The sequence below is a fragment of the Chionomys nivalis genome, chromosome 25 (genome assembly GCF_950005125.1).
Source record: "Chionomys nivalis chromosome 25, mChiNiv1.1, whole genome shotgun sequence".
Lineage (NCBI taxonomy): Eukaryota > Metazoa > Chordata > Mammalia > Rodentia > Cricetidae > Chionomys > Chionomys nivalis.
The window spans coordinates 35,729,293-35,752,451 of NC_080110.1; the positions used below are offsets into that span (position 1 = coordinate 35,729,293).

At 42.6% G+C, this 23,159-nt stretch overlaps 1 protein-coding gene across 1 annotated transcript in view; it reads right to left on the bottom strand.

Moving 5' to 3' along the window:
- Nucleotides 1–17,048, bottom strand: part of Wif1 (WNT inhibitory factor 1) — a 66,464-nt gene extending 49,416 nt beyond the window's left edge. The window contains exons 1-2 of the mRNA XM_057757884.1: nucleotides 16,520–17,048; nucleotides 15,927–16,066 (exon numbers count right to left, since the gene is read on the bottom strand). Of these exons, the coding sequence (XP_057613867.1) occupies nucleotides 15,927–16,066; nucleotides 16,520–16,667 (288 nt within the window). The 5' untranslated portion in view covers nucleotides 16,668–17,048. The remainder of the gene's footprint in view (nucleotides 1–15,926; nucleotides 16,067–16,519) is intronic.
- Between the last annotated feature and the right edge of the window lie 6,111 nt (nucleotides 17,049–23,159).

Sequence of the window (23,159 nt, forward strand, 5' to 3'; positions counted from 1 at the left end):
TATATAACTAAAAGTGACGCTGAACTTCTGATTCTCCCATCTCTAGAATCTGGGAGCTAGGATTATAGGACCTGGGTCCCCTTGCCTGGCTTACAAAGTGGTGGAGGTTTGAATCTATGCCTTCCTCCAAGGGAGACAAGCACTTTACCACCTGAGCAACACTGCCAACAGGCAAGAGAATTTCTACAAAACCACAAAGACAAATATTTCATGCATCATATAAATATGTACAGCGATTAGATTTGAATTGTTTTCCTTTTGTCTAAACTCCATGATCAATTATAAATAATTATCAGTTATTCTTCCTATTTGGGTATCTAAAATTTCATGGGTGCATGGGGAAACCAGTCATTGAGAGGGCTGAAAGAACTTAATGAGATGACATACATGAAAGTAAAATTGAAACTATCACTTAATAAAAACGAGAGGTGTCTACTGTAATGAACAGGATGAGAGTTTTGTTCGTTCGTTTGTTTGTTTGTTCGTTTGTTTGTTTGTTTTTCGAGACAGCGTTTCTCTGTGTAGCCCTGGTTTTCCTGGAACTCACTCTGCAGACCAGACTGGCCTTGAATTCACTGCCTCTGTCTCCTGAGTGCTGGGATTAAAGGTGTGTGCCAGCACTGGCCAGCTGATGGTATAACCTCTTAATTGAGAGAAGTGTATCAAATTCTACCCCTAGGTTTATAAGTAAGTGCTTCCTCAGATCCCAGACATCATGTGACATGCAACAGGAACCCCCTGAGCTCAAAGATGCAGATGTTCAAGAAGCCAGGAAAGTTTATTGCCCAGTGAAAAAGAAATCTTCCGAATCAATAACAGTCATTCAACCTGGAGCTGAGTGGATCATGCATTCATTGGGCTTCTGAATTAGATCTTTTTCAGGCGGTTTGCTATCACTGCAAAGGAGGCTGACTTTTAGAGAACAACTGAGGGCTAGGGGTGAGTGAGGCTCAGCTGATAGACTATGTTCCTAGCATGCAGGAGGCCCTGAGCTTGATTCCCAGCTTTGCAGAAAACCTGGCACACACACACACACTTATAGTCTTAGCACTTGGGAGGTGGAGACAGGGCGATCAGAAATTCAGCTATATGCTGAGTTCAAGGCCAGCCTGGATTACATGAAATGCTATCTGAAAACCAAAATTTATATGGATGAACAAGTTATGCTATGTTTATATGATGATGGTGAAAAGCTGAAATAATACATACATATGACCTGTTCGTCTGACTACCAGGATTCAAACCCAAGCCCTACAGGTGAGCAATGTGTGACCTACGAGAAATGACACATTTGCCTTGGACCTCATTCTTCATTTGCATAGAATGTAAAGAGATGAAGATAAAACTTCCAATCCATAGAAGTGATTGAAGCATTCAGAGAGATAATGCAGGTAACTTGCTTAGCTCACCAACAGCTACTGCCCAATCAATGTCAGTTATCATCATGATAACATTATGTCTTATGAAACCATCGACTTTGACAGCCTGGTGAGCAAGGTGGCCTGCAGGATAAAGGCACTTGCTGCCCAGCCTGACAACATGTGTTCGATCCCCAGGTCCCACATTGAGGAAGAAGAAAATTGACTCCTGGAAGCTGTGCCCTGACTTTCACACAGGCACTGTGGTGTGCCTCCCCTCCCCCAAATACATATACAAACACAAAATATAATACATGTAATAAAAATTAGAAAAAATAATTTTGACATCCTAAAAAAGGCACATTCAAGTAAATCATAAGCCGAGATAAGAAAGTCTCTTCTGATAGTGTCTGGTCAGAATGTGTTCTTAAAACTATGCGGCATAGAGTGTGGTACCCTGTGTATGAGTACAATATAGTACCATATAATAAAAACAAAGATTCAGGAGAATATTGGTTTCACAGAGTGCACACCACAATTTCATGGGATCTGACTACCTAATTGTTTTTCCCGGCTCTACTGTCTGCTAGCTGTGACCTCAGGCACATTACCTAACCTTATGGAACTTAGTTGTCATTTTGTAAAACAGGTATAATAGTACAGTTAAAGGAAGTAAATTAGGTAATGATGAAAAATGGTTCTAAGTCATTCCTTCAGGTTTCACCTTTTTCTCCCACGGTTTCTCCTAAGTATTGTTTATTTTTATTTCATGTGTACAGGTGTTTTGTTGCATGTCTGCCTGAGGCACCATGTATGTATGTGTCTGGAGGCCAGAAGAGAGCATCATAGCCCTTGGGATTGGAGTTATAAATATTTAGGAGCTGACGTATGATGGCTGGGCCTCAAACTTGTGTCCTTTGGAAAATCAGCCAGTGCTCTTAACCACTGAACCATCTCTCCATCACCCACCTTCTTCACCACACAATGCAATACTCATGGGGTCTGTTAGACAGAAGGCACTGCACCTAAGACTCCAAAGAAGGTTGAGGTGAAAAATAACCCCCAAGAAATAACTTCACATTGCTCTCAGTAACCACAACATAAATGCAATCTTCAGTCCTAATCAGCTTCTAAGTGAAAATATAAATGAATATTATAAATTATTAATAATTAATGTTCACTAATGATAATATAAAACTGTAAAACCAAACACTGTAGTGTTCTACAAGTCTTCAGGGGACCATCTGGTTACACTGAAAGTAAAAGATGTTCCTTAGACCTAGCTTCAGAATCCTCCTAGTGGCCCAATGGTGGCCAGGAATGAAATGGTCCTTGGGAACAAGGTACCGCACCAAGTTTGTCTAAGCTCATCTTTGGCTTCCACAAACCAGTTTATCATGAGGAGTTTCAGAAGGCTTGCCTAAGAGAGCCGATTTGCTCTACCACCTAGTGATAATGGTGACCTTGGTCATATCCGTGTTCAAAATTTTATGGCAAGTAGTAGGCAGAATCCACTAGGCTCAAGGGCATGCAAGTCATGATGTGGAGCAAGCCTTGTTCCACATAGTATGCCATGGTTTTATGAAACTCAGGATACAACCCTGCAGAACATCAGGAATGCCCTGTTTAATTCACCCCCCCTCTAGCAGGCCAGTGCTCTCTCCCCAGGACTTTCACTGTGCCTTGCTTACCCTGCGATTGCAGAAACATTTAGAATGTGTTGCTGTTATTATGGGTCATGTCTGTTTCCATACTGGACTCTGACTCCATGAAAGCAAGCTTTACTTCAATTTTCTTAGTGTTGGCCATAGACTTGGGCATTAGGTAAGACCTTAATAAACACTGAACCGAGGTCAAAAGAAGGGAAGAAGGGACAAGGAAAGGACATGAAGGGTCAGCCTTCAAAACTTGGCATTTGCCATTCACATCATGTCTTAGCTCCACTTTCAAACTTTCGAGGGTCTACCAGACTTTGCCGTCTGGTGTAAAGTAGACACAGTTTCTGGACGGCCTCGAATTGTCTTCTGAGCCCCAAATGCTCCTCCGTTCCTCCGGTTACACTGCTCTCCACTAAGCCCCCCGAAGTCATCTGCTAGCCCCTCATTTCCATTAACGCCACGTGACCGAGAAAGACTGGAATCTGTCTCTTCCTCCACTGCCAACCCGGATTTTGGCCCTCCTCACCTTCTGTGACAGCTCATCAAATACTTTCCAAAGTGTCCCCAATCACCAGCCAGACTTCCCTCTGCCACTCAGACGCCACGCTGTGCACTTTTCAATTTCTAATGACTTCCCGTTTGTCATCTGGAAGATAATGGCAACTATGGCACGCGGATAGCTACCACAGCTTTTCCTAAACTCTCCGTTTAAGATCCGCACTCCTCAGTTTCTATCCTATAGCTCTATCCGTTCATAGGAATAGCCATTCTGCAAACACACCAATGATTCTCAGGTTCATGAACCTCCCTACGGGTTCTTCAGTGTAACTAGAGTACCCATCTCAACAGCCCTTGCTTTGACCACTCCCTGCCTATTATACATCTTTCCAGACGTCACTCAGATGTTACCTGCCTAGCATGTCTTCCCTAGAATGCAAATGCTTGCAAGCTTACCTGAAATATAGCAAAATCCTCTGGGGTTATGCTTTCATAGCTGTGGAAACCACCGCACCCCAATTGGACGTCCATGCAAATCTAGTGGAAGAGTTTTCTCTGAACAGGAGTAACTTTGTGTCAGAGTAGAAAGACCGAGAAGGGAAGTGTGGGCTGGATTCCAGCCTTCCCTGACCTCTCTGGTTAGAATCCCAAGTGCAAAGAAACATTTTATCCATGTTGACCCTGAGACATATCACCATTGTTATAATTGCCTCTGAAATGTCAGGGTCTTCCCTCTAGTTGGTGGCTTCTGGAAGGCAGTTGTAGCAATTAAAATTTATGTTTCCTGGACTTAGACACAGAAAGTGTTGATGTGTCCTTTGAACTGTTGATTTTTGGAGTGAGTGGAAATTCCAAAAACTATCAGAGCAGATATGAGGAAGGCCCCTGGATCACAAAAATATCTCTATAATTCTTACATGCAGAAATATGTTTAGCAGTCTGCTCTTAAGTAAATAACTTGACTTCTGTATTCCTCTATTTCCTTTTCAGAAGATCAGAAGAGCAATGGTGCCGACTTGTAATGTTTCAGTGTCCAAGTTCCCCCACAGGCTGCCGTGTTTGATCACCTAGTCCCCCTTGCGGTCCCATTTCAAGAGCTTGTAGAACTCTTGGAACTGTGGGCTAGCTAGCAGAAGTGGGTTGAAAGGGGGGCTTTGAATGTGGTATTTTCTTCTGGTTGCAACTCTACTCCCCTGTCCCAGTTGTTCCAAGATGGGGAGGCCTTCTGTCACCAGAAACCCCTCTAGGCCATCTGACCCATGAGTCATGACAAACCCTTCTCCTATAAGTGGCTTCTTCAGGAGCTGTGTCATAGTGATGAAAGCAGCAGCGAGTACAGCACCCTGGGGGTGTTGTGAGGATCCGGTGAGAGGTGATTCATAAAGGGTTCACAGGAGTGTGGCACAGAGGGTGTAACTAAGGACTGGTTTCTATTTCTCTGGGTGCTGGGAATGAACCCAGAGCTTTGGGAATGCCAGGCAAACACTCTGCCACTAAGCACATACTAGGCCACTACTGACTATTATTATTGACACAGAATAAACAAGTGAATACTCAAGTGAATACTCTGAAACCTAGCAATAAATACAGCCTTATTGGAGGAAAGAATGCTGCTGCCTTGTCTTCTAAAACTGGATTGATTGTACATTCTATATAAAGACATTACCATTAGTGTTCAGTGGCCGAAGAGGTTTACCTTAGAGACAGACTCACACTGGGGAATTTGGTAGGATTTAGATGTAACTGAAACCACACCCCTGTCAGATACAAGCACTGGAGCATGAATGGGTTGTGTCACCTCTTCTACGGCTCCAGTGTTTCTCCATCTCACCTTGTCCAAAAGTCCTGCTTCATGTCCTCCTCCATAAGTCCCTCCCAAGCCCAGAATTCCCTCTTCCATAGGCTAAGATCCAGACTCAGGCAAAATGAACTTCTCTCCCAAAATGTACTGTTGCAACTCCCTTGACTCTCCCTATTGCCAGCCCTTCTTCCTAGGTCTTCCTCTTCCCCGACTGATTAGTGGACATCACTGATCATGAACATCCTCCCCATTGCCACAGAACTCTCTTAGACAAGCCATGCCCTGTTTCTCCAGCCCAGCCTAGCTGCTTCCCCCTCTATGTTCCCAAAGCTCTATGGTTACAGTGTGGTTACAACTCTGGTTAATACTTAGACAAAGTACAAAGTTTAAGTACTTTCCTAAGGGATCTGGACCCTAACCGCCTGGGCTTGAATACTGACTCTGCTGTTTACTAGTGGTGTGATCTTTGCTTTTCTGTGTCTCGGTTGCCTTATCTGTGTAAGGACAGTAATAATTAGACATACCTCCTTTATTCATCCAACATAGCATTATCACCTGTGTGCTAGGAGCCAGGATGTTCCGACATCAGGAGATGCACAGTAAGCACAACAGAGTTCTTGCTGTCATGAACTTACATAGAACAAAGAGACAGGCGATTAAAGCCAAACATACCTGAGTACCACAGTCATTGTAAGATGAAGAGTTCTCAGTAGGGAAAGGTGTGCTGGCTGTTGGAGGAATGTCTCTCCAAGGAGGTGCTATGGATCAGAGGCAGAAGAGAGGGCAGTAACGAGAGGGCCATGCAGAATTCTGAAGTGAGTACATTATGAGCAAAAGGAATTTCATGTAAAAAGTCCTGAGGTGGGGAAGGCAAGTACTTAGGAGTGGGGTGTTAGTGTGTGTACATGCGTGCGTGTATGTGTGTGCATGCGTGTGTGTGTATGTGTGCGTGCGTGTGTGTGTGTGACAGAGAGGCTGATGGGTCACTGAGTGAGGCAGAGTAGAGGACAAGCGACTCCCTATTCTTAGAACCACAACTTCCAGATTCTTATTGCCTAAATCTTTCTCCAGTCTATTTTCCCTTCTCTTCATCCACAATCTTCTCCTGTGTTCCCAGATGTCTTTGCAGCCAAGCTCTTCTCAACCTACTACTGAGATAGTATGAGGCTGTCCAGTACTCTCTGCTTCTTCACTAACTGACCGGTCATCGTCTATGGACCAAGTCCAAGAGGCTGTTACTTACTGGAGAAAGTCATCTAGGATCAATTCCTGCTCCATTTCTACATTGTACTACTCACTTCAGCCATCCAAAGTACCAGAGACCCAGATGACCACATTTCTAGTCTGTGTGTCTCATCCCAAGCTGTTCCGTTTGTCCCAGTTTTGTTCAGTTAACACGGTAGTCAGGTGAAGCTTTACCTCTGCCCTCACATAATTCCTTGGGAATACCTCAGAACTTCCACAACATTATGTTCCACATTGAAGACTGAGTTGTCTGTCCCACCTGGTCCTGCAAACATTCAGTCCCAAAGAAACACACAGAGGCTTGTATTAACTACAATCTGCTTGACCCATTAGCTCAGGCTTATTATAGACTAGCTCTCACAACTTAAATTAACCCATAATTTCTGTCTATGTTTAGCCACATGACTTGGTACCTTTTCTCAGTGAGGCATTCTCATCTTGCTTCCTCAGCATCTGACTGGTGGACCGCGTCTCTGCCTTCCTCTTCTCAGAATTCTCATACACTAGTGACCTCACCTATACTTCCTGCCTGGCTATTGGCCAATCAGCTTTTTATTAAACTAACATACGTGACAAATCTTTGCAGCATACAAGAGCATTGTCCCACAACACCACATTCTGTGTATCATCAATGTAACCTGTTTATACTTCGGTCTTTCTAATTAGGTGTTCATTTTCTTGAGGCTTCTTGATCATGTATTTCTCCCAAAGCATGTTCTAAGTATTGGTCAAGACACAGAGATGCTAGCCTCTCTTTTCTCACACTGTTAGCTTAAGTCCTTACCTGTAAACTGTTTTGTCTCAGGCCGTATCACACAGCTGCCCATGTGAGATTTTACCCTGGGGGCTGGGTTTTAAAGGCTGCCTATTTCTAAGATTCATCAGATCGCAGTGGTTTGAATAGGAATGAGCCCCATGGGCTCATGTATTCACATGCATGGTCATTAGAGAGTGGCAATACTTGAGAGGATCAGGAGGTGTGGCCTTGTTGTAGGAGGTGTGGCCTCGTTGTAGGAGGTGTGGCCTAAAGAGTAGCTTTACTTGAGAGGATTAGGAGGTGTGGCCTTGTTGGAGGAGGTGTGGCCTCGTTGTAGGAGGTGTGGCCTAGAGAGTAGCTTTACTTGAGAGGATTAGGAGGTGTGGCCTTGTTGGAGGAGGTGTGGCCTCGTTGTAGGAAGTGTGCCACTGGGGGTGGGCTCTGGGTGTCAAATGCTCCAGTCAGGTCCAGTGTCACTCTCTCTTCCTACTGCCTGTGGATCTGGATAAGGCTCCTTCTCCAGCACCGTGTCTGCTGTGAGCCACCATACACTCACCATGAGGATAAGGGACTGAGCCTCTGAAACTGTAAACCAGCCCCAATTAAATACTTTCCTTGACAAGAATTGTCATGGCTACGGTGTCTCTTCGCAGCAATAGAGCACTGACTAAGACATCCATAAAATCCCAGAGATAAAATATGCAGCTCCCAAGAATAGCCATCCACATGTCTGACTGAGGAAAGTGGGGAAGAAGAGCAATAATTATGTGATTTTACTGTGCTTTAAGCAGCAATAAATTTTAAAAGGAAATAAAACCTTAGAAGAATCAATCACGTATTAAATAAATTGCCAGACAGTGTTCAATTTCCCATTCTTTAAATGGGAAGGCCACCTGCCAGATGATTACTGCCCCGGTTTACTTTTCTTTATATTTACAGGGTAGTTGAAAAGACAAGTCAACTCACTTGCTTTCTTTAAATTAACACACTCCTTCCATTAGGAAATTCGATTCATTTATTATGTTCAATTCCCTTGAAAAGCTGTTTTAAAGATTTGTTTGTTTTTATATGTGTGTGAGTGCTTTGCCTGTATGTATGTGTGTATGTATGTATGCATGTATGTATGTGTGTGTATGTATGTGTGTATGTATGTATGCATGCATGCATGCATGCATGCATGTATGTATGTATGTGCACTGCATGCCATGGGGAGCGGAAGAGGGTGTGAAACCCCCTGGAGTTGGGTGCATTTGTGAACCACCATGTAGGTACTGGGAACCAAACCTGGGTCCCCTGGAAGAGCAGCAACTGCCCTTAACCACCGAGCTACTTCTTCAGTCCCATAGAAGCTGTTTTTTATAGTTGCATGTCTATAACACCAAAATCAGGGCGGTGGGGAAGACAAGAAAGAAGAAAGATAGAAAAGAGAAATCGTTGCCAATTCTTCCAAAGGCTTCTAAGAGACAAGAGCTGAATCCAGGATGGAGAAGACATCAAGCATTCAACAGATAAACAAAATGCACTCCATGCATCCCCAGCATAAATGTGAGGATAATGAATACTGTCTCTCAAAGGAAGGGAAGACAGACGAGAGACAAACCACATAAGTGGTTTCCATTTTCTGTTCCTTTGCACCAAGATCCTCCTCTATCTTTTGACCTTCATCTCCTCTTCATTAGGTGCCCATGACTGCTCAGATATGAGGTAAAGCCCTACATGGTCAAGTGAAGCCTGCCTTCTCCTTTAGGACCTCCGAGTATCCGGGAATCCTAATTTTTATCAGTGACTGAACTGACTCAGCCTTCAGGGAATGAAGTCACGGAGCACTTGCTTAGAGAGCCCCACTCCTCCCCAGAAGGAAAAAGGGTGGATTTCTTTGGTGCTCTCTCCTTCAGGTCCCTGGGCATGAAACCATGTTACTCTTGCGTCACGTGAGTGAGTTAGCTGAACTACTGCAGTCAACGAGGCCCCCTCTGGAGCTCATCCCACAGAATGAGAATCACTGCCCCAAAACTCAGATCCCCCAAACTTGTCTCCTCCAAACATCGCTCTTAATTATCAGGGGTAGATAGATTAGATGAGTTTAACCAACCTAAGACGTTTCTGCGTCACCATGGAAATTTAACTTTTTTTTTTTTTTTTTTTTTTTTTGGTTTTTCAAGACAGGGTTTCTCTGTGGTTTTGGAGCCTGTCCTGGAACTAGCTCTGTAGACCAGGCTGGTCTCGAACTCACAGAGATCCGCCTGCCTCTGTCTCCCAAGTGCTGGGATTAAAGGCGTGCGCCACCACCGCCCGGCACCATGGAAATTTAAAATACCTTTATTTGCGCAAGCTATTCAAAGCCAGGAGTAAGCAGAAAGGATATCAGTGAAGCATTTGTTTGTGTACTTTTACACGGCCATGGAAGGGAGACAAACCAGAGTTTACATGTGTGCCATGTAGACTTCTACAGAGCCTGACCGTAGAAGGGAAACATACCAGCGTTTACATGTGTGCCATATAGACTTCTACAGAGCCTGACCGTGGAAGGGAAACATACCAGCGTTTACATGTGTGCCATATAGACCTCTACAGAGCCAGATGTGGCTTGCAAGGTACCTTGTAACTCATCTCCTCTAAGCTGTGAAGCCCCTCCCCCTTCTTCTGGCAAAAGTTTGAGAAACTGCTGTTTTCTATCAGCAGATGCACAGATGGCTGGCATATGCCTGCTTCGCTAAATGAAACGGGCTCTCTGCAGAGTCCCTCTTTGATCCCCAGGGGCGTATCCACAACACAGTGTAAAAGACCAGGACAGAGAGGAGTTGTAACACTAAAGGCTCAAAGTCACCCTTTTGAGACATGTACCTCCTTTAAACAAAATCACACCCATGATATGTAAAATGTATTCACATTCCATATTCGAAGTAGTGGAACAGGGGCCAGAAAACAAGCTATTTCCTTCATTCGGTGATCTAAAGACACACTGCCTTGAATGACAAATCCCGGGAGTCCCAAGACATGGAGTTAACTGGAGTTACTTAAACAATCCTAAGTCCATTAGAGAAAATGCAGACAGTGAAGATCTAGGGATCTAAATAATGGTATTATCGGAAACGTGTTCTTGTGGTGAAGCAAGGGCTAGGCCCTTTGAAGACAGAAAGGATGCTCTTGAGTTAAAATTCACCCCCGTTGCTAGTCTTTGATTTTTGTCAAGGGGGAAACCCCACTTTACTACATGCCTTTGGAATGCAGCCACTCCAGTGGGAAACTACCGCTAACATCTCTCCTGCCTTGGGAACGACTGTCTGGCATGGCCACAGCATTTGACCGATGGAATGAGACCCTCTAGTTGTTATTACAGAAACGTATCTGTGTGCTCATCCTGCTTTGTTAAAATAATTAGCCAACACCTGAGCTGGCCGTCGGAGAAGTGGCCTGGCTTTTTGTTTCTCTCCTTTTTAAATGGTACTTTTGTCCTGTTAAAACTGAATTTGGATGTGACTGACTGGACCATTATAAGGCAAGTCCATACAAAGATGCCCTGCTGTGTGTGTATTTTATCCATTATTATATTTAAGTAATTAGTAGTTTCAATAATCCAAGACTTTTTAGTTGATAGGGAGCTAATGATGATTTATTGATTTATTTATAATTAATTTTCCATGCAAGAAATGCTTCCTTTGACACACTGTGACTTTAGCATATTTATTATTTATTCTTGTTTTGGGTAGTACAGGGGACTAACCCTCCAATTTTTTGCAGTAGGTGCTTGACTCTTGAGTTGTTTATGCAGTCCAGCATTTTCTATTCTCGATGGTCATGCGGAACAACAAAGGAGAGGGCTGAGGAGACTCAGTGTGTACGAGCAATGGCTGCACAGACAGGAGGACCTGAACGCCTATCTCCGGAAATGAAAAAAAGCCAGGAGGTGCAGTTGTGTGTGCTGGGTGGAGATAAGGATCTCTGGGGCATGCTGGCTCTCAGCCTCGTTCCAGGTTCTGTGTGAGACCCTGTCTCAAAAACTAGTCAGAGAGTTGTTGTGCAGGACACTGCTGTCCTCTGGCTTTCATCCACGTGCCCATGTGTGCACACACTATATACACTTAATAATAATAAGTTAAAGAGCACAAAGGAGCATGTTTCTGCAGTTTAGCCTAATAGAGTCAAGTCCTCTGAAATATATACATCACTAGGATAGCAGACATCTTAAAACATTTTGAAAATGACTACAGCACCGACGACTAGTGGCTATGAGAACTAACACACACTCTACATTACCAAACGGGTTCTCTAAGATCTGGACCAGCTGGTACTGATGGAAAGAGCTTGCTACATGATTCAGATGATAGATTTGAAGTTCATATTGGTTAATGATCTTCACCCAAAGCATTTCACCCCAGGCCTTGTCATCCAGCTAAGAAGCTCAGACTTTTAGCCATAAGAAGAAAGGAATGTCAATGCTGGTGGCTCGGTATGATTCTATGAACTATGCCCACCCACCCCCCCCCCCCAAAAAAAAGAAAAAAAAGGGAAAAAGCAGCATCCAAAAATGTAAATAAATAAATAATAAACCTCATTAAGTACTGGATTCATAGCATCTTAATGTTTCTACAGGTGACTGGCTATATTATCATTAAAAGATCAGATCTTACCAGGCGGTGGTTGTGTACAACATTAGTCCCAGCACGTGGGAGGCAGAGGCACGCAGATTTTTGTGAGTCTGAAGCCAGCCTGGTCTACAGAACGATGTCAGGGCAGATTCCAAAGCTACACAGAGAAACCTTGTCTCAAAAAAACAAAAACAAACAAACAAAAAATAATAAAGAAAAAAAAAAGATCAAGTCTTTGCTAGCCTTATACATGAAGATCTACTCATTGGGCTACATCTATAAACATTTTGGCTTTGCACCAAATTGGTTCATGTGGAAATCAGCATCGATGTCCTAAAGTTAGAACTCAGATGTGTGCAACCAAACTTCCCATTAAAATTTTTACTTGAAAGCCTTGGGGTTTAGGAAGTGTTATTTTCCAAATAAAATGTTTAATTAGTGCCTAATTTAGAAAACCAAAATGGTTGTTTATGGTCTCTGCCTGTCTCAAATTTAAAGAACACGAATACGGCATGGGCTTGTCGAAAACTAACTGTAAGCAGTTGAACACAATCAAATAGGGGTCTTTCCCCTTCGTGACTACAAAGCCTTTGAGCCTAACCCTTTTTCAATGGAAACTCTTCTCAGCTAAAAGCTTTTAGAGAAAGCAGGCCAGAAAGTGAGTGTTTTATATGGAAGAGAAAATGGGGGCAAATGTCCCCAGACCCCTCCCCCAAGAAAGGAAATTCAGGTAGAATGATTTCAGGCCAGAAAGCCTTCAAAAGCAAACCACATAAACATTAGTAAGATCTCTGCTCTCCATAGATGATTGCCTATAAAAAACTATTTATTCTGCCATTTTCCTGAGAGATGTGTAATATGGAAATAACAAGGGATAATAAATATTAAGTATCTATAGCATAGAACATAGTACAATTTTAAACTCTTCATCCATTCACACATATCTAATATAAAATGGGTTTTTATATGACAGTTAACACATGCTCACTCTCAGGAAACCGAAATGTCACACTGTGTCTATGACAAGCATTTACACCTTAGAAGATTGGAAGTTGACCAAATAAAAATTTCCTGTGACAGCCAACCTATTCCTAATGGAATCAAACAAAATGTACCATTTCACAGACTAATTTGTTATTAAACATTAAACTTTCTCCCATGGCCCCAAATGATGCCTAGAATGTCCATGTTATTGCTTTATCGTGTATTGCTGTGACCGCTGGACCTCGAAGTGACTTTTCAGCTAAATTTATATTCACACTCATAACAGTTTTCTTAAGATTTGTTTCTGTAAATAAACGCCCCACTGAAAAAGTTGCATTTGAGCCATTCGCAAACATCCTAGTGGGACTGTCGTGCTAAGAGTCCCAGGGTCTCATCCAACCTAAGAGTCCACACAGTTCCTACCGAAAACACTTGCATGAGATTGAACCAATTTCCTGTGGGAAAACGAAGCTCATTTTGGCTCCCCTTGAACGTCTCTGATGCTGATCAGGTGCTATGCTTTAAATGGCTCTTGACACTTGAGTGACTGGACTCAAAATTTACTAGAAATAAATGATTGCTTATTGCTTTTTACTAGGTCTTGAATCTTAAGAAAAACAAACAAAAATGACAAAAAGCTTGGTCCACACATTGCTAAAACAGCCAAAGCTCAACATGTAATGAGTCAGATATGTTTTGTTTCTACAGTGTTGAAATGTCTAAATGTTTGATATCATTTGGATTAAATAACCAGATAATGGGGTTAATTTTTTCATTTTTCATGTTTTAATGTGGTTGGTTTTAGCTATGGATGCCTGTCAAAATACTTAGTTGATATTGAAGTTATTATTTTTTTCCATCTTCAAATTTCCCTGGTACTTTAAATATATATATATATATGGTGCTAGACTCACGTTATTTTTAGGGAGCAAAATTATATTTAAACAAGATTTTAAAACATAATTTTTTTTGGCATTGTGGAGTTCTCCCCTGCTATACACTCCTGCACATAAGAGGAACACACATCAGATGCCGTGTAATGGCCTGGAGTCACCTCTCCACAGAGAACAAGGTAACTTCTTGAGGTGCTAATGTTCTACCTAAAGAGATAAACCTTAATTAAAAAAGAATAAAAAAAAAGAGATAAACCACACATTTAATCAACACCTAAGTAGGAAGAAATAAAACACCAGACTCTTCATCCTTAGCTAGTTCTGCCATTTCCCCTGACCCCTCACCAGACAGTTCTGAAATTGCTGACTATGCGAGTCCATTTTATATTCAGCAAGAAGCCAGTGTTTACAAATATGCAGTTACAAAACGATAGAGCGGGCAGTAAGGAATGGAAGGCTTTGCTTCTCATTCTCCAGAAGGTGTGCAGTGTTTGTGTGTGTATGTGTGTATGTGAGAGAGAGAGGAGGGAAGGGAGAGAGAGGCGGGGGGTACGAGGGGGTCTGTGACTCTGTGTGTGTGTGGGGGGGGTAAGGGGTCTGTGACTGTGTTTGTTTGTGTGTGTGTGTGTGTGTGTGTGTGAGAGAGAGAGAGAGAGAGAGAGAGAGGTGGGGGTGCGAGGGGGTCTGTGACTGTGTTTGTGTGGGGGTAAGGAGGTCTGTGACTGTGTTTGGGAGCTTGACATTCTCTACTGTTTTCCAATTGTGCAACTCCTTCACCTGGCGGGGTGGGTGGGTGTTGAACTACTTTCTAATGCTTTTGATGGATCCATTATTATGAACAAATCTCTTTAAAATATAGACTGCTGAGTGCAATAACAAGTGATTAACCACCAGTAAACAGATTTGGGTGAAAGAGAAGGAAGCCAGGGAAGGCCAGTTATTCATCGGTGATTTCACAATATTTTGAACTAAACTGCACATAGAGTTTCTGTGAAGAGAGAGCTGCAGACAAGAAAAGAACCACTTGTCTGTGCAAGAACTTATCTGTGCAAGGGGCCACAGACTCTATGACCCGGGTCCACTAAACATCACTTAACAACAACGCACAGCGATAGGAACATTGAAGGTCTGGATGTGGTCTATTTTAAAAGAAAATTTTTTAAAAAAATAGAACAAACCGAGGGTTAAAAGGCAGCTGAAATGGTCCTGCCTGTGCTGTAATAGGCAATTACAGGGAACCAAAGTGGTTTCCTGATTTAGCATAGTTGCTTTTTATAAAGTGTTTTCTTGATTACATTCTTCTTGAAAATGGCTATTTAAGCAATTTTAGAATAAAAAAACCTGAAAATGTGCAGTTAATTATAATTACAATGGTTTTCAAGTAGACACATTTTTTTTACCAACTAATGAGCAGAATTTATTGCTTACCACTTGTCCTCTAGACAATTGTGCCACAGAAATTAAAGTCACACAGACATTTTATGCTACCCAAATAAGAAGCCATTAATATTGTCATGAAGATGTATAGAAAGTCACATAAAAAGTCTATTGCATGTTAAGTACTAAGAGGAATGCTTCATTAACATAGATTTTGTTTCTTTTTTTCATAGAAAAGCAATTTGAATGGTCACTTTAAAAAATCAGTAGTCTGGAATTTTCATTGTTTTATTTTATTTCTTTTGAGTCTATGAACCTCTACCAGAAATGGATGGCATCTTCTCTGAGCAAACTCAACATATCAGCCTTTAGAAACGCGCGCCTTTAAACTTACTTTGTTGTTAAGCATAAATAATGTCACAAATGATTATTACGTAGTATAGAAAGTATTTTAAATGTTTTGTTAATTGCTTAATACCAGTGATTATGGAAACAGTGATATGAATATTTGGGGTCTTTATATTCACAACCTCAAGACATCAAATCTTATTAAAATGGTCATCGTAGGCACATTGCCTCTTAGATTCTTCCACTTATTTGGCAACTTCAAATACATTGGAACCGATCCCTTTTTTGCTTTGGCAACCAGACAAGAACTTGTATAGAACCGTAAATGTTATTACATCATACACCATTACTATTGCTGCTCGCAGCTAGAGAGAAGAAATACCAGAGTGATTTCTCGCTCTCTCTTATCAGACCTTACCTGCCCCACCGCTTGCCAGGTAAAATTCATGGAGTGGATATTGACAGGAATGGCTGGCATTCTCTGTTGGGCTTTCCTGAAATCATGTGTGAAGGGGGCCATTTTCCCCTCTGAGACAATCAGAATATCTTCTTCAAATCCTGTTGTGTAAATAATAAACAAATGTATTAAACTAGATTCGTTTCGAAGAAACAGGCGTCTCATGCAGAAAGCAAAAACCTGGGAGAACCAGCGTAGGTCACTGCTTTTCATAAAGCACCTGCCAACATTAATAGGGTTACTTTCCGTCCGTGCGTGGTTAAGAGCCGGGCTTGCTAACACGGTGGAATCAAGCAGTGCTGATGTTGGGTTCCTGTAACAACTCTGCAATCAGGACTGGACCCGCCTGCCTCTGCCTCCCAAGGCATGCGCCACCACCTCCCCGCTAGCCTTTGCTTTTTTTGAGAAAGAAACTCATAAATGGAACGTCCAAATGGAAGACGCTGGTTTTAAAAGAAGGGTGCAGTCACCCTCGAAGTTAAGTTTAAAACACACTCGATGCATGTATGGAGAGACTAAGGATAGACTGGGAAGGGACAAGTGCAGTGCCTTACCTATGAGCACTCTCGCCTGATGGGCGTCGATCCACAGGTACAAACTCTCCTCTGGCGGCTGCCCAGCATCTGCTCGCAGGAAGAGTAGGCAAGGTAGGATGCTCCAGAGCCGGAGCGCAAAAGCTGGGACAGCGCTTCTCCGGGCCATGCTGCTCAGGACCTTCTCCCTGGTGGAGCAACTCCTGCCGCCGCAGCGACAACCTGCGCTTGTGAAATTCTCGGCTTTCTTTCTTTTTCTTTTTTCTTTTTCTGGTTGCAGCTGGCGGGGCTGGAGCTGTTGCTACTTAAAACGGCTGGACTTTCAAGTCTCCGGTCTCCAGTGCGAGTGAGCCTGGGAGTGCTGGAGAGGAGGGAGCAAGGAGGGAGTGTATGCGCGGCCGCGCAGAAGGAGGGGGCCTGCAGGGAGAGGGGACCGCAGAGACCCGAGGCTAGCAAAGCTGGGGGTGCCAGCACGTCCCGCAGTGCCAGCAACAAGACGATCACACGCTGGAGGGTGGAACCGCGGGAAAGGCTGGCACCGGCGAGCGCTAAGAGCTGGGGAGGCGCGGGCGGCCGCCACTAAGGGGCGCTGCGGTGCCGCGTGGGCGGGGCCGTGGTACCCGGGAGACCGCTCGCTTGCTCCAGATGAATGAAGTACTGCACGCCCCGGGTTGTGAAGGAAACACAACAGAGAAAATGCACCCAAAGGGACTTCAAGGTCGTCTCTCAATCATTTCTTCTGCCAGAAGAGACGTGTGTGGGAGCAGGGACGCAGTGAAGGGGAAAAAGCTGGGCTCGATTGGCTGTGAAAGATGATGATACTCCGTCTTCCATCCCGGGGGCTAACTGAACGCACCTGGTCCACCTTCACTAAGTGTATGTCTGCGTGCCTGTCTGCAAACCCTGTCTTCTCTAGCTGACAATTTAACCCTTTTCCGGGAAGTTAAATACCGAGATTCTACAGGCTTGGGGGGGAGGGAAGCTATTGCAAGCGCTGGTCCTCAGAGGGACTTTTCATTTATGCTCTGGACCGGTACCCGACAGGTGGCGTGGTTTGTCTTCTTGATAACCCAATTGCACCCAGAATAGTTCCCTCGGCCCTGGATAATAGCTGTGAGCTGTGACCGCCCCGCGTTCCTCCCCTACACAGACACACACCTTGCCCACGAAGGGAAGACTCCCCTAAAAAATTGGATTTTGGAGAAAAAAATTGAAGGCGCGTGCCCAGTCCCTGAAATCTTAGGGGTTCGGGGACGAGACGACGGGTATTTTGGGAAGAGCGCCTTGCTGGCCCTGGCTTCCAGCATTACCTCCTCATCCAGTAGTGCACGGAAGATTTTTGCCTCTTGCTTGACTCCTTGAATGTACAGAGAAAACGGAAGCAAACGGGTTTTCAAAAACACAGTAAGTTTTCAGACTCAGGAATAACTTTGCTTACTTTTTTTTTCCTCACCCATTTGCTTTTGAACCAATGCGCCCTAGGATCTTTGTGAAGCAGCGGGTGTCTCCGCAGGGAAAATCAAACAGAAACTACACACCAGAAGTCGGACGTGTGCGTGTTCAACAAATGTTAGTCACGAACAGTTTCTTTAAAAAAAAAAAAATCAAACTGATAGAAAGGATAGTATGTGCGTGTGGAGGGTACACAAGAAGACTGTCCATTGTGAACTGATGTGAACTCCACCTAAGTTCATTTTTTTAATAGTGTTTATTTCTTTTGTGGAAGCTACTGTTACTATCCTCATTTTACTGATGGGGAACTAAAGTTTTAAAAGTTAGGTAGGTTGTGCACAGATATTCAGCTGGTGAGCAACGAGAGCCAGAGTTCAAATCCCAATCGCTCTGACTTCAAAGCCCCCTCCCGTAAGGACTCCTCGTTGTCCTGAGCAATCACAAGATTGTTTGCTTGCAAAGTTTCACAGCCACTCTTCCTTGAAATCAAAACAAGTAAACTGGTTACGGTGGCACACGCTATAATATGAGCGCTAAAGAATTAGAGGCAGGGGCTCTATTGTTAATATAATCAACATGCAGTTTGAAGTCAGTCTGGGCTACCTGAGACCCTATCTCATAAAACGGAGTATCTTTCCTCAATATTTTATTTTATTGTTGCAGTGAATATTCATTTGTATAATGTTGTACTACATTAGGCAAACCTAAAACCCTTTAACATTGTAAAAACCAGCATCACTCAATCACAGGTAATAATTTTGAAACACAATAGATGTTTTCTTTGACTTGAAGCGTGTGGTTTTCATTGAAGGTTTTTCTCCCCTAGTGTTATTGCTCAGTCCTCTATGGCTCTTGGTGCAAGGACGCCCTCTACAGGTTGTTCTTGTCAAATACTAGCTGAGAACTGAAAAAGGAATAAATTCTTAAGACAGCTTTCTTGGAGTGAGGATTTTCTGTGGCAGTTGTCTTGGGTGTTGAAACAGCGATCTACCCTGCTATGAGGGCATATCCCCCTTTTCAGTAGTTCTTTTGTTTGGTGCTGTGTCTGTTACCCCAGCACTCGGGGACTAAGGCAGGAGGGTTTCTATGAAAGCGAGACCAGCTGAGGCTCGTTTGAATTCAAGTCCAGCTTGCATCATATTATCACCATCAGCTTGCATCATATTATCACCATCACCATCATCATCATCACCATCGTCATCATCACCATCGTCATCACCATCATCATCATCACCATCATCATCACCATCGTCATCATCACCATCATCATCATCACCATCATCATCATCACCATCATCATCACCATCATCATCATCACCATCATCATCATCATCACCATCGTCATCACCATCACCATCATCACCATCATCATCGTCATCGTCATCATCATCATCATCATCATCACCATCATCATCATCATCATCACCATCGTCATCACCATCGTCATCATCACCATCATCATCACCATCATCATCATCACCATCATCATCATTATTACCAGCACCACACCACCAGCAGCAGCAACAGCAACAATGGTTGCTTTCTGTTCACATTTTTCCAGCAGAAGACATTATATTTTTAGAGGTATATAAAAACATTATTTAAAAATTATTAAATATTATTTAAAAATTGGTTCTGAACAGACGTCTAAGCAGGTGAGAGCCCTTACCCTTACTGACCAAGCATGAGGACCTGAGTTCATCTCCCTGACAAACGAATAGAAAGTCAGACCAGGTAGCATTCTCCTGTGACCCTAGTGCTGAGAAGTGGGCAGGAGGGTCCCTGGGGCATACATACAGCCTAGGGCTGGGCTTAGCGAGAAACCCTGCCTCAGGAAATAAGGTGAAAAGTGACAATGTTCTCTGTGTATGAATTGCACGTGAACACACACACACATGCACACACATACACACATATACACACATACACATATGCACACCCATACATACACACACACACACACACACACTCACACACCTGAAATTTAAGCCAAGTATAGTGGTACATGACACCCCATGATGGCAGCCCTCCGGAGCCTAAGGAGAAGGACCATTGCCAGAGCTCATAGCTAACTTGGATTATGAAGTAAAATCCTGTCTCAAAGAAGAAAAAAGAAATTTGTGATTGAAAATGGGTTTTAAGAGGAGGAAGGAGCATTCTTTGTTTATACAAAGTCAGCTATTCTTAACAATTCTAGAGTATCTCTTCATAGGAAATCTATCTAAGAGCTGAATTTTTATCCCCTACCCCCTTTAAGTCAAAGATAAACTAAGTAGATTATTTGTTTAGGATAGGTATGTTTTAAAAATTTTCTAATAGAAAATATGATTGCATGATAAACGTTGGCTATATGATGTATTGGGAAGTCATTATGTTTACTTTGAAAACTCATTTATTTTCTATCCAGTATGCTTCCTTTTCTTGTGTGATCCAGCCCTACCATTTATGTTTGTAGTATCATGTATCTGCTCATTAATTTATTCACACATTCAATAAAATTTACTAAATACTCAACCCATGACAAGCACTGACCAAGGACAGGCAAAACAGCACTTGACCGCAACTCAGAGCACCAGAGTTACTGAAATGACAAAACCACACAACCATGACAGGAAGCAGAATATAGCAACTTTTGACGGAAGTTCAAAGGAGAAATCTGACATCTGGAATTCTGAACATTTTTTCTTATTTATCATTCATCCAAAACATTCTTAGGGATTTGACATGTGAATTGTATAGGCACAGGGATAGGAAGGCAGCTTAAGATGAGATGAGGGTGATTTCTCCCTGGTCGAGTGGCCTTTCTGTAACCAGGTCCCATCCACAATTATCTTCGTTGTTACAGAAGTTGAATAAAAACTTGGCACATCAGTGATACCTGAACTACATTTGTAGCATACCCCTGTGGAAAGGAAACCTCACAAAAAGAAATAGAAAAGAGCCAGATATGATGCATAGTTTGTTTTGTTTTTAGAAGACAATATACAACATGTATATAATAATACATGACTCATCTATCAATCTGTGTTCGTATTTATTTCTATACACCATCTGGAAGATGATATACCATGAAATTTCCAGTGGGCATCTACAGAGCATGAAAAAAGTAGGAATAGAAAATGATTTTCCCTTCATGTACTTGTGGGACTTTCCTAATAAGACGCTCTTTTAGTTAAAAATGTTTTTGAGAGTAGAGAGAGGTTGCTGCTTTTGTGCTTCTGCCGGTTTCTCCCCAGGCAGGCAGCTGTCACCTGCTCAGGCCTGCTCCTCCTCTTACAGACTTGATCATCCGAGATACGTCACCATACATGACAGCTCGTTACTGAAGCACACACCGCCTGAGCACCCTTCTGCACCCCACCGACATTCTTGCCTGCTTTTCCCAGGGTACCATTGCCCAGCAACCTTGCAAATCTTGTCTTCCACAAACCACATCCAGAATTTCTTGTTTACCCATGCTGCTTCATCCCCACGATAGTTAACAAAACCATTTCTTATGATAAGGGGGAAGGTGGAAAATGATTCCACTGCCTAATATCAGAGGGAGAGTAAAGCACATTAGGATAATTTTACATAAAATGCTTTAGCTTTCAAATCACATTTTTATCATTTAAAACAATTTCAAATGTAAGTATATTTTGATCATATTCTTCCCCTCCCCCAAGTCCGTCTCGATCCTCTCCCCCTCCCAAGCCAATTAATTTTAAGTTCTTTCCCAAAAACCAAAAAAAACCAATACAACAACAAACCCTTCAAAACCAACCAAGAAAACAAAATAAAACCACACTCCAAAAGAAAAACAAACAAAAAAGTCTACCAAACTGTAACCAAATAAAAGCACACAAAAGGAAGTGTGAAGTCTGTTATATGTTGGTCAATTACTCCTTACCATGAGGGCTGAACTGGAGCAGCTGATACACCCTGTGTCGTTCTGTTGGAGAAACTGGTTTCCCCTCTCCCTACAAGTTTCTTGGCAAAGTGGAAGGATGCTGTTTTGGCGTTTTCCGCTCATCGGAAACTTCTAAAGCTAAAAAGATAAGTAAATAACAAATAGTACATAAGTTAATGCTACCTGTGTTTGCTAAAAAGAAAAAAGGGAAAATGAAACAAATCTGGCTTTCTTTAAAAAAAAAAAAAAGTCAAAAAAAACCTACTGTTTCCATTCCTCAAAGCCAGGGTGCTGTAATGACTGAAAACGCAAGTGTTCTTTGTGTTAATAAGGTGTTTGTAGCTCAGGGCTTTGACTCAGCTGCTGAAGGCTAGTTGGTTTTGTTGTTTTGCCATTTATAGAGTATTATGTAGCTTTCTGGAATGGCTTTGGTAAACATTAACTTCTACAAATAGCTCGGTTATTGTAGACAATTAAAATAGTTAAGAGGGAGATTATAAAAGATTTTCATTTGGATAGCATTCAAAAATACGTGTCAAAATGATAAATTAGCAGCTCTTTAAATTGTCTTGGCAAACACTTATCAATCAATTAAGCTATCCGTAAGTGGAAGTAATCTAACATGTAAAAACTCACTGGCTGACACATATGCTGAGATCGTGTGGTTTAAATAAGTGTGCATGGCTTTCTGAAAGGAAACCAAATAAACATTAGGTTAATGAGTTTGCTTATAGTAACTGGAACTTGAATCGGGTGAAAACCAAATAACTTAAAACATAAAACCAAAATCTTCCTTTGTTGGTTGTGGTGAACTCTGGATTTCCAGCAGGATGAAGGTAGCTCATGCCGAGGCTGCAGTATTCCAACGTCTACGGCGTTTCTATGATATACACATCTATATAGAGAGGAAGGGATTTGTACAGGTATCCAAACCTGCTGGAGGCCCTGTGGGTCCAACACAGATTCCCTAACTGAACTGGAACGGAGTCGCGAGGAATAAACCGACGCAGCTTACACGGTCATCATGGAAGGGCAAGATCTCTCTCCAAAGATCTCTCGTTTATTCTCCAAACACCTTATATATCATCATATCAATTGAGCAGAAAAACACATTAGGCTGTCTCCTAGGTAACCAGGTGCATGGGCTCAAGTCACATCCGCATCTACCTGTATGCTAACAGTCAGGTAGGCCATGAATTAGCATCTCTATAAGACATCCTCCAAATTACAAAGGGAGGAAGCACCGAACCTCTTAACTCTTAAGTCATCAGCTTCAGCCAACATCTCTTCTCAGGTAGTCTACATTTATAACAAAAAAAA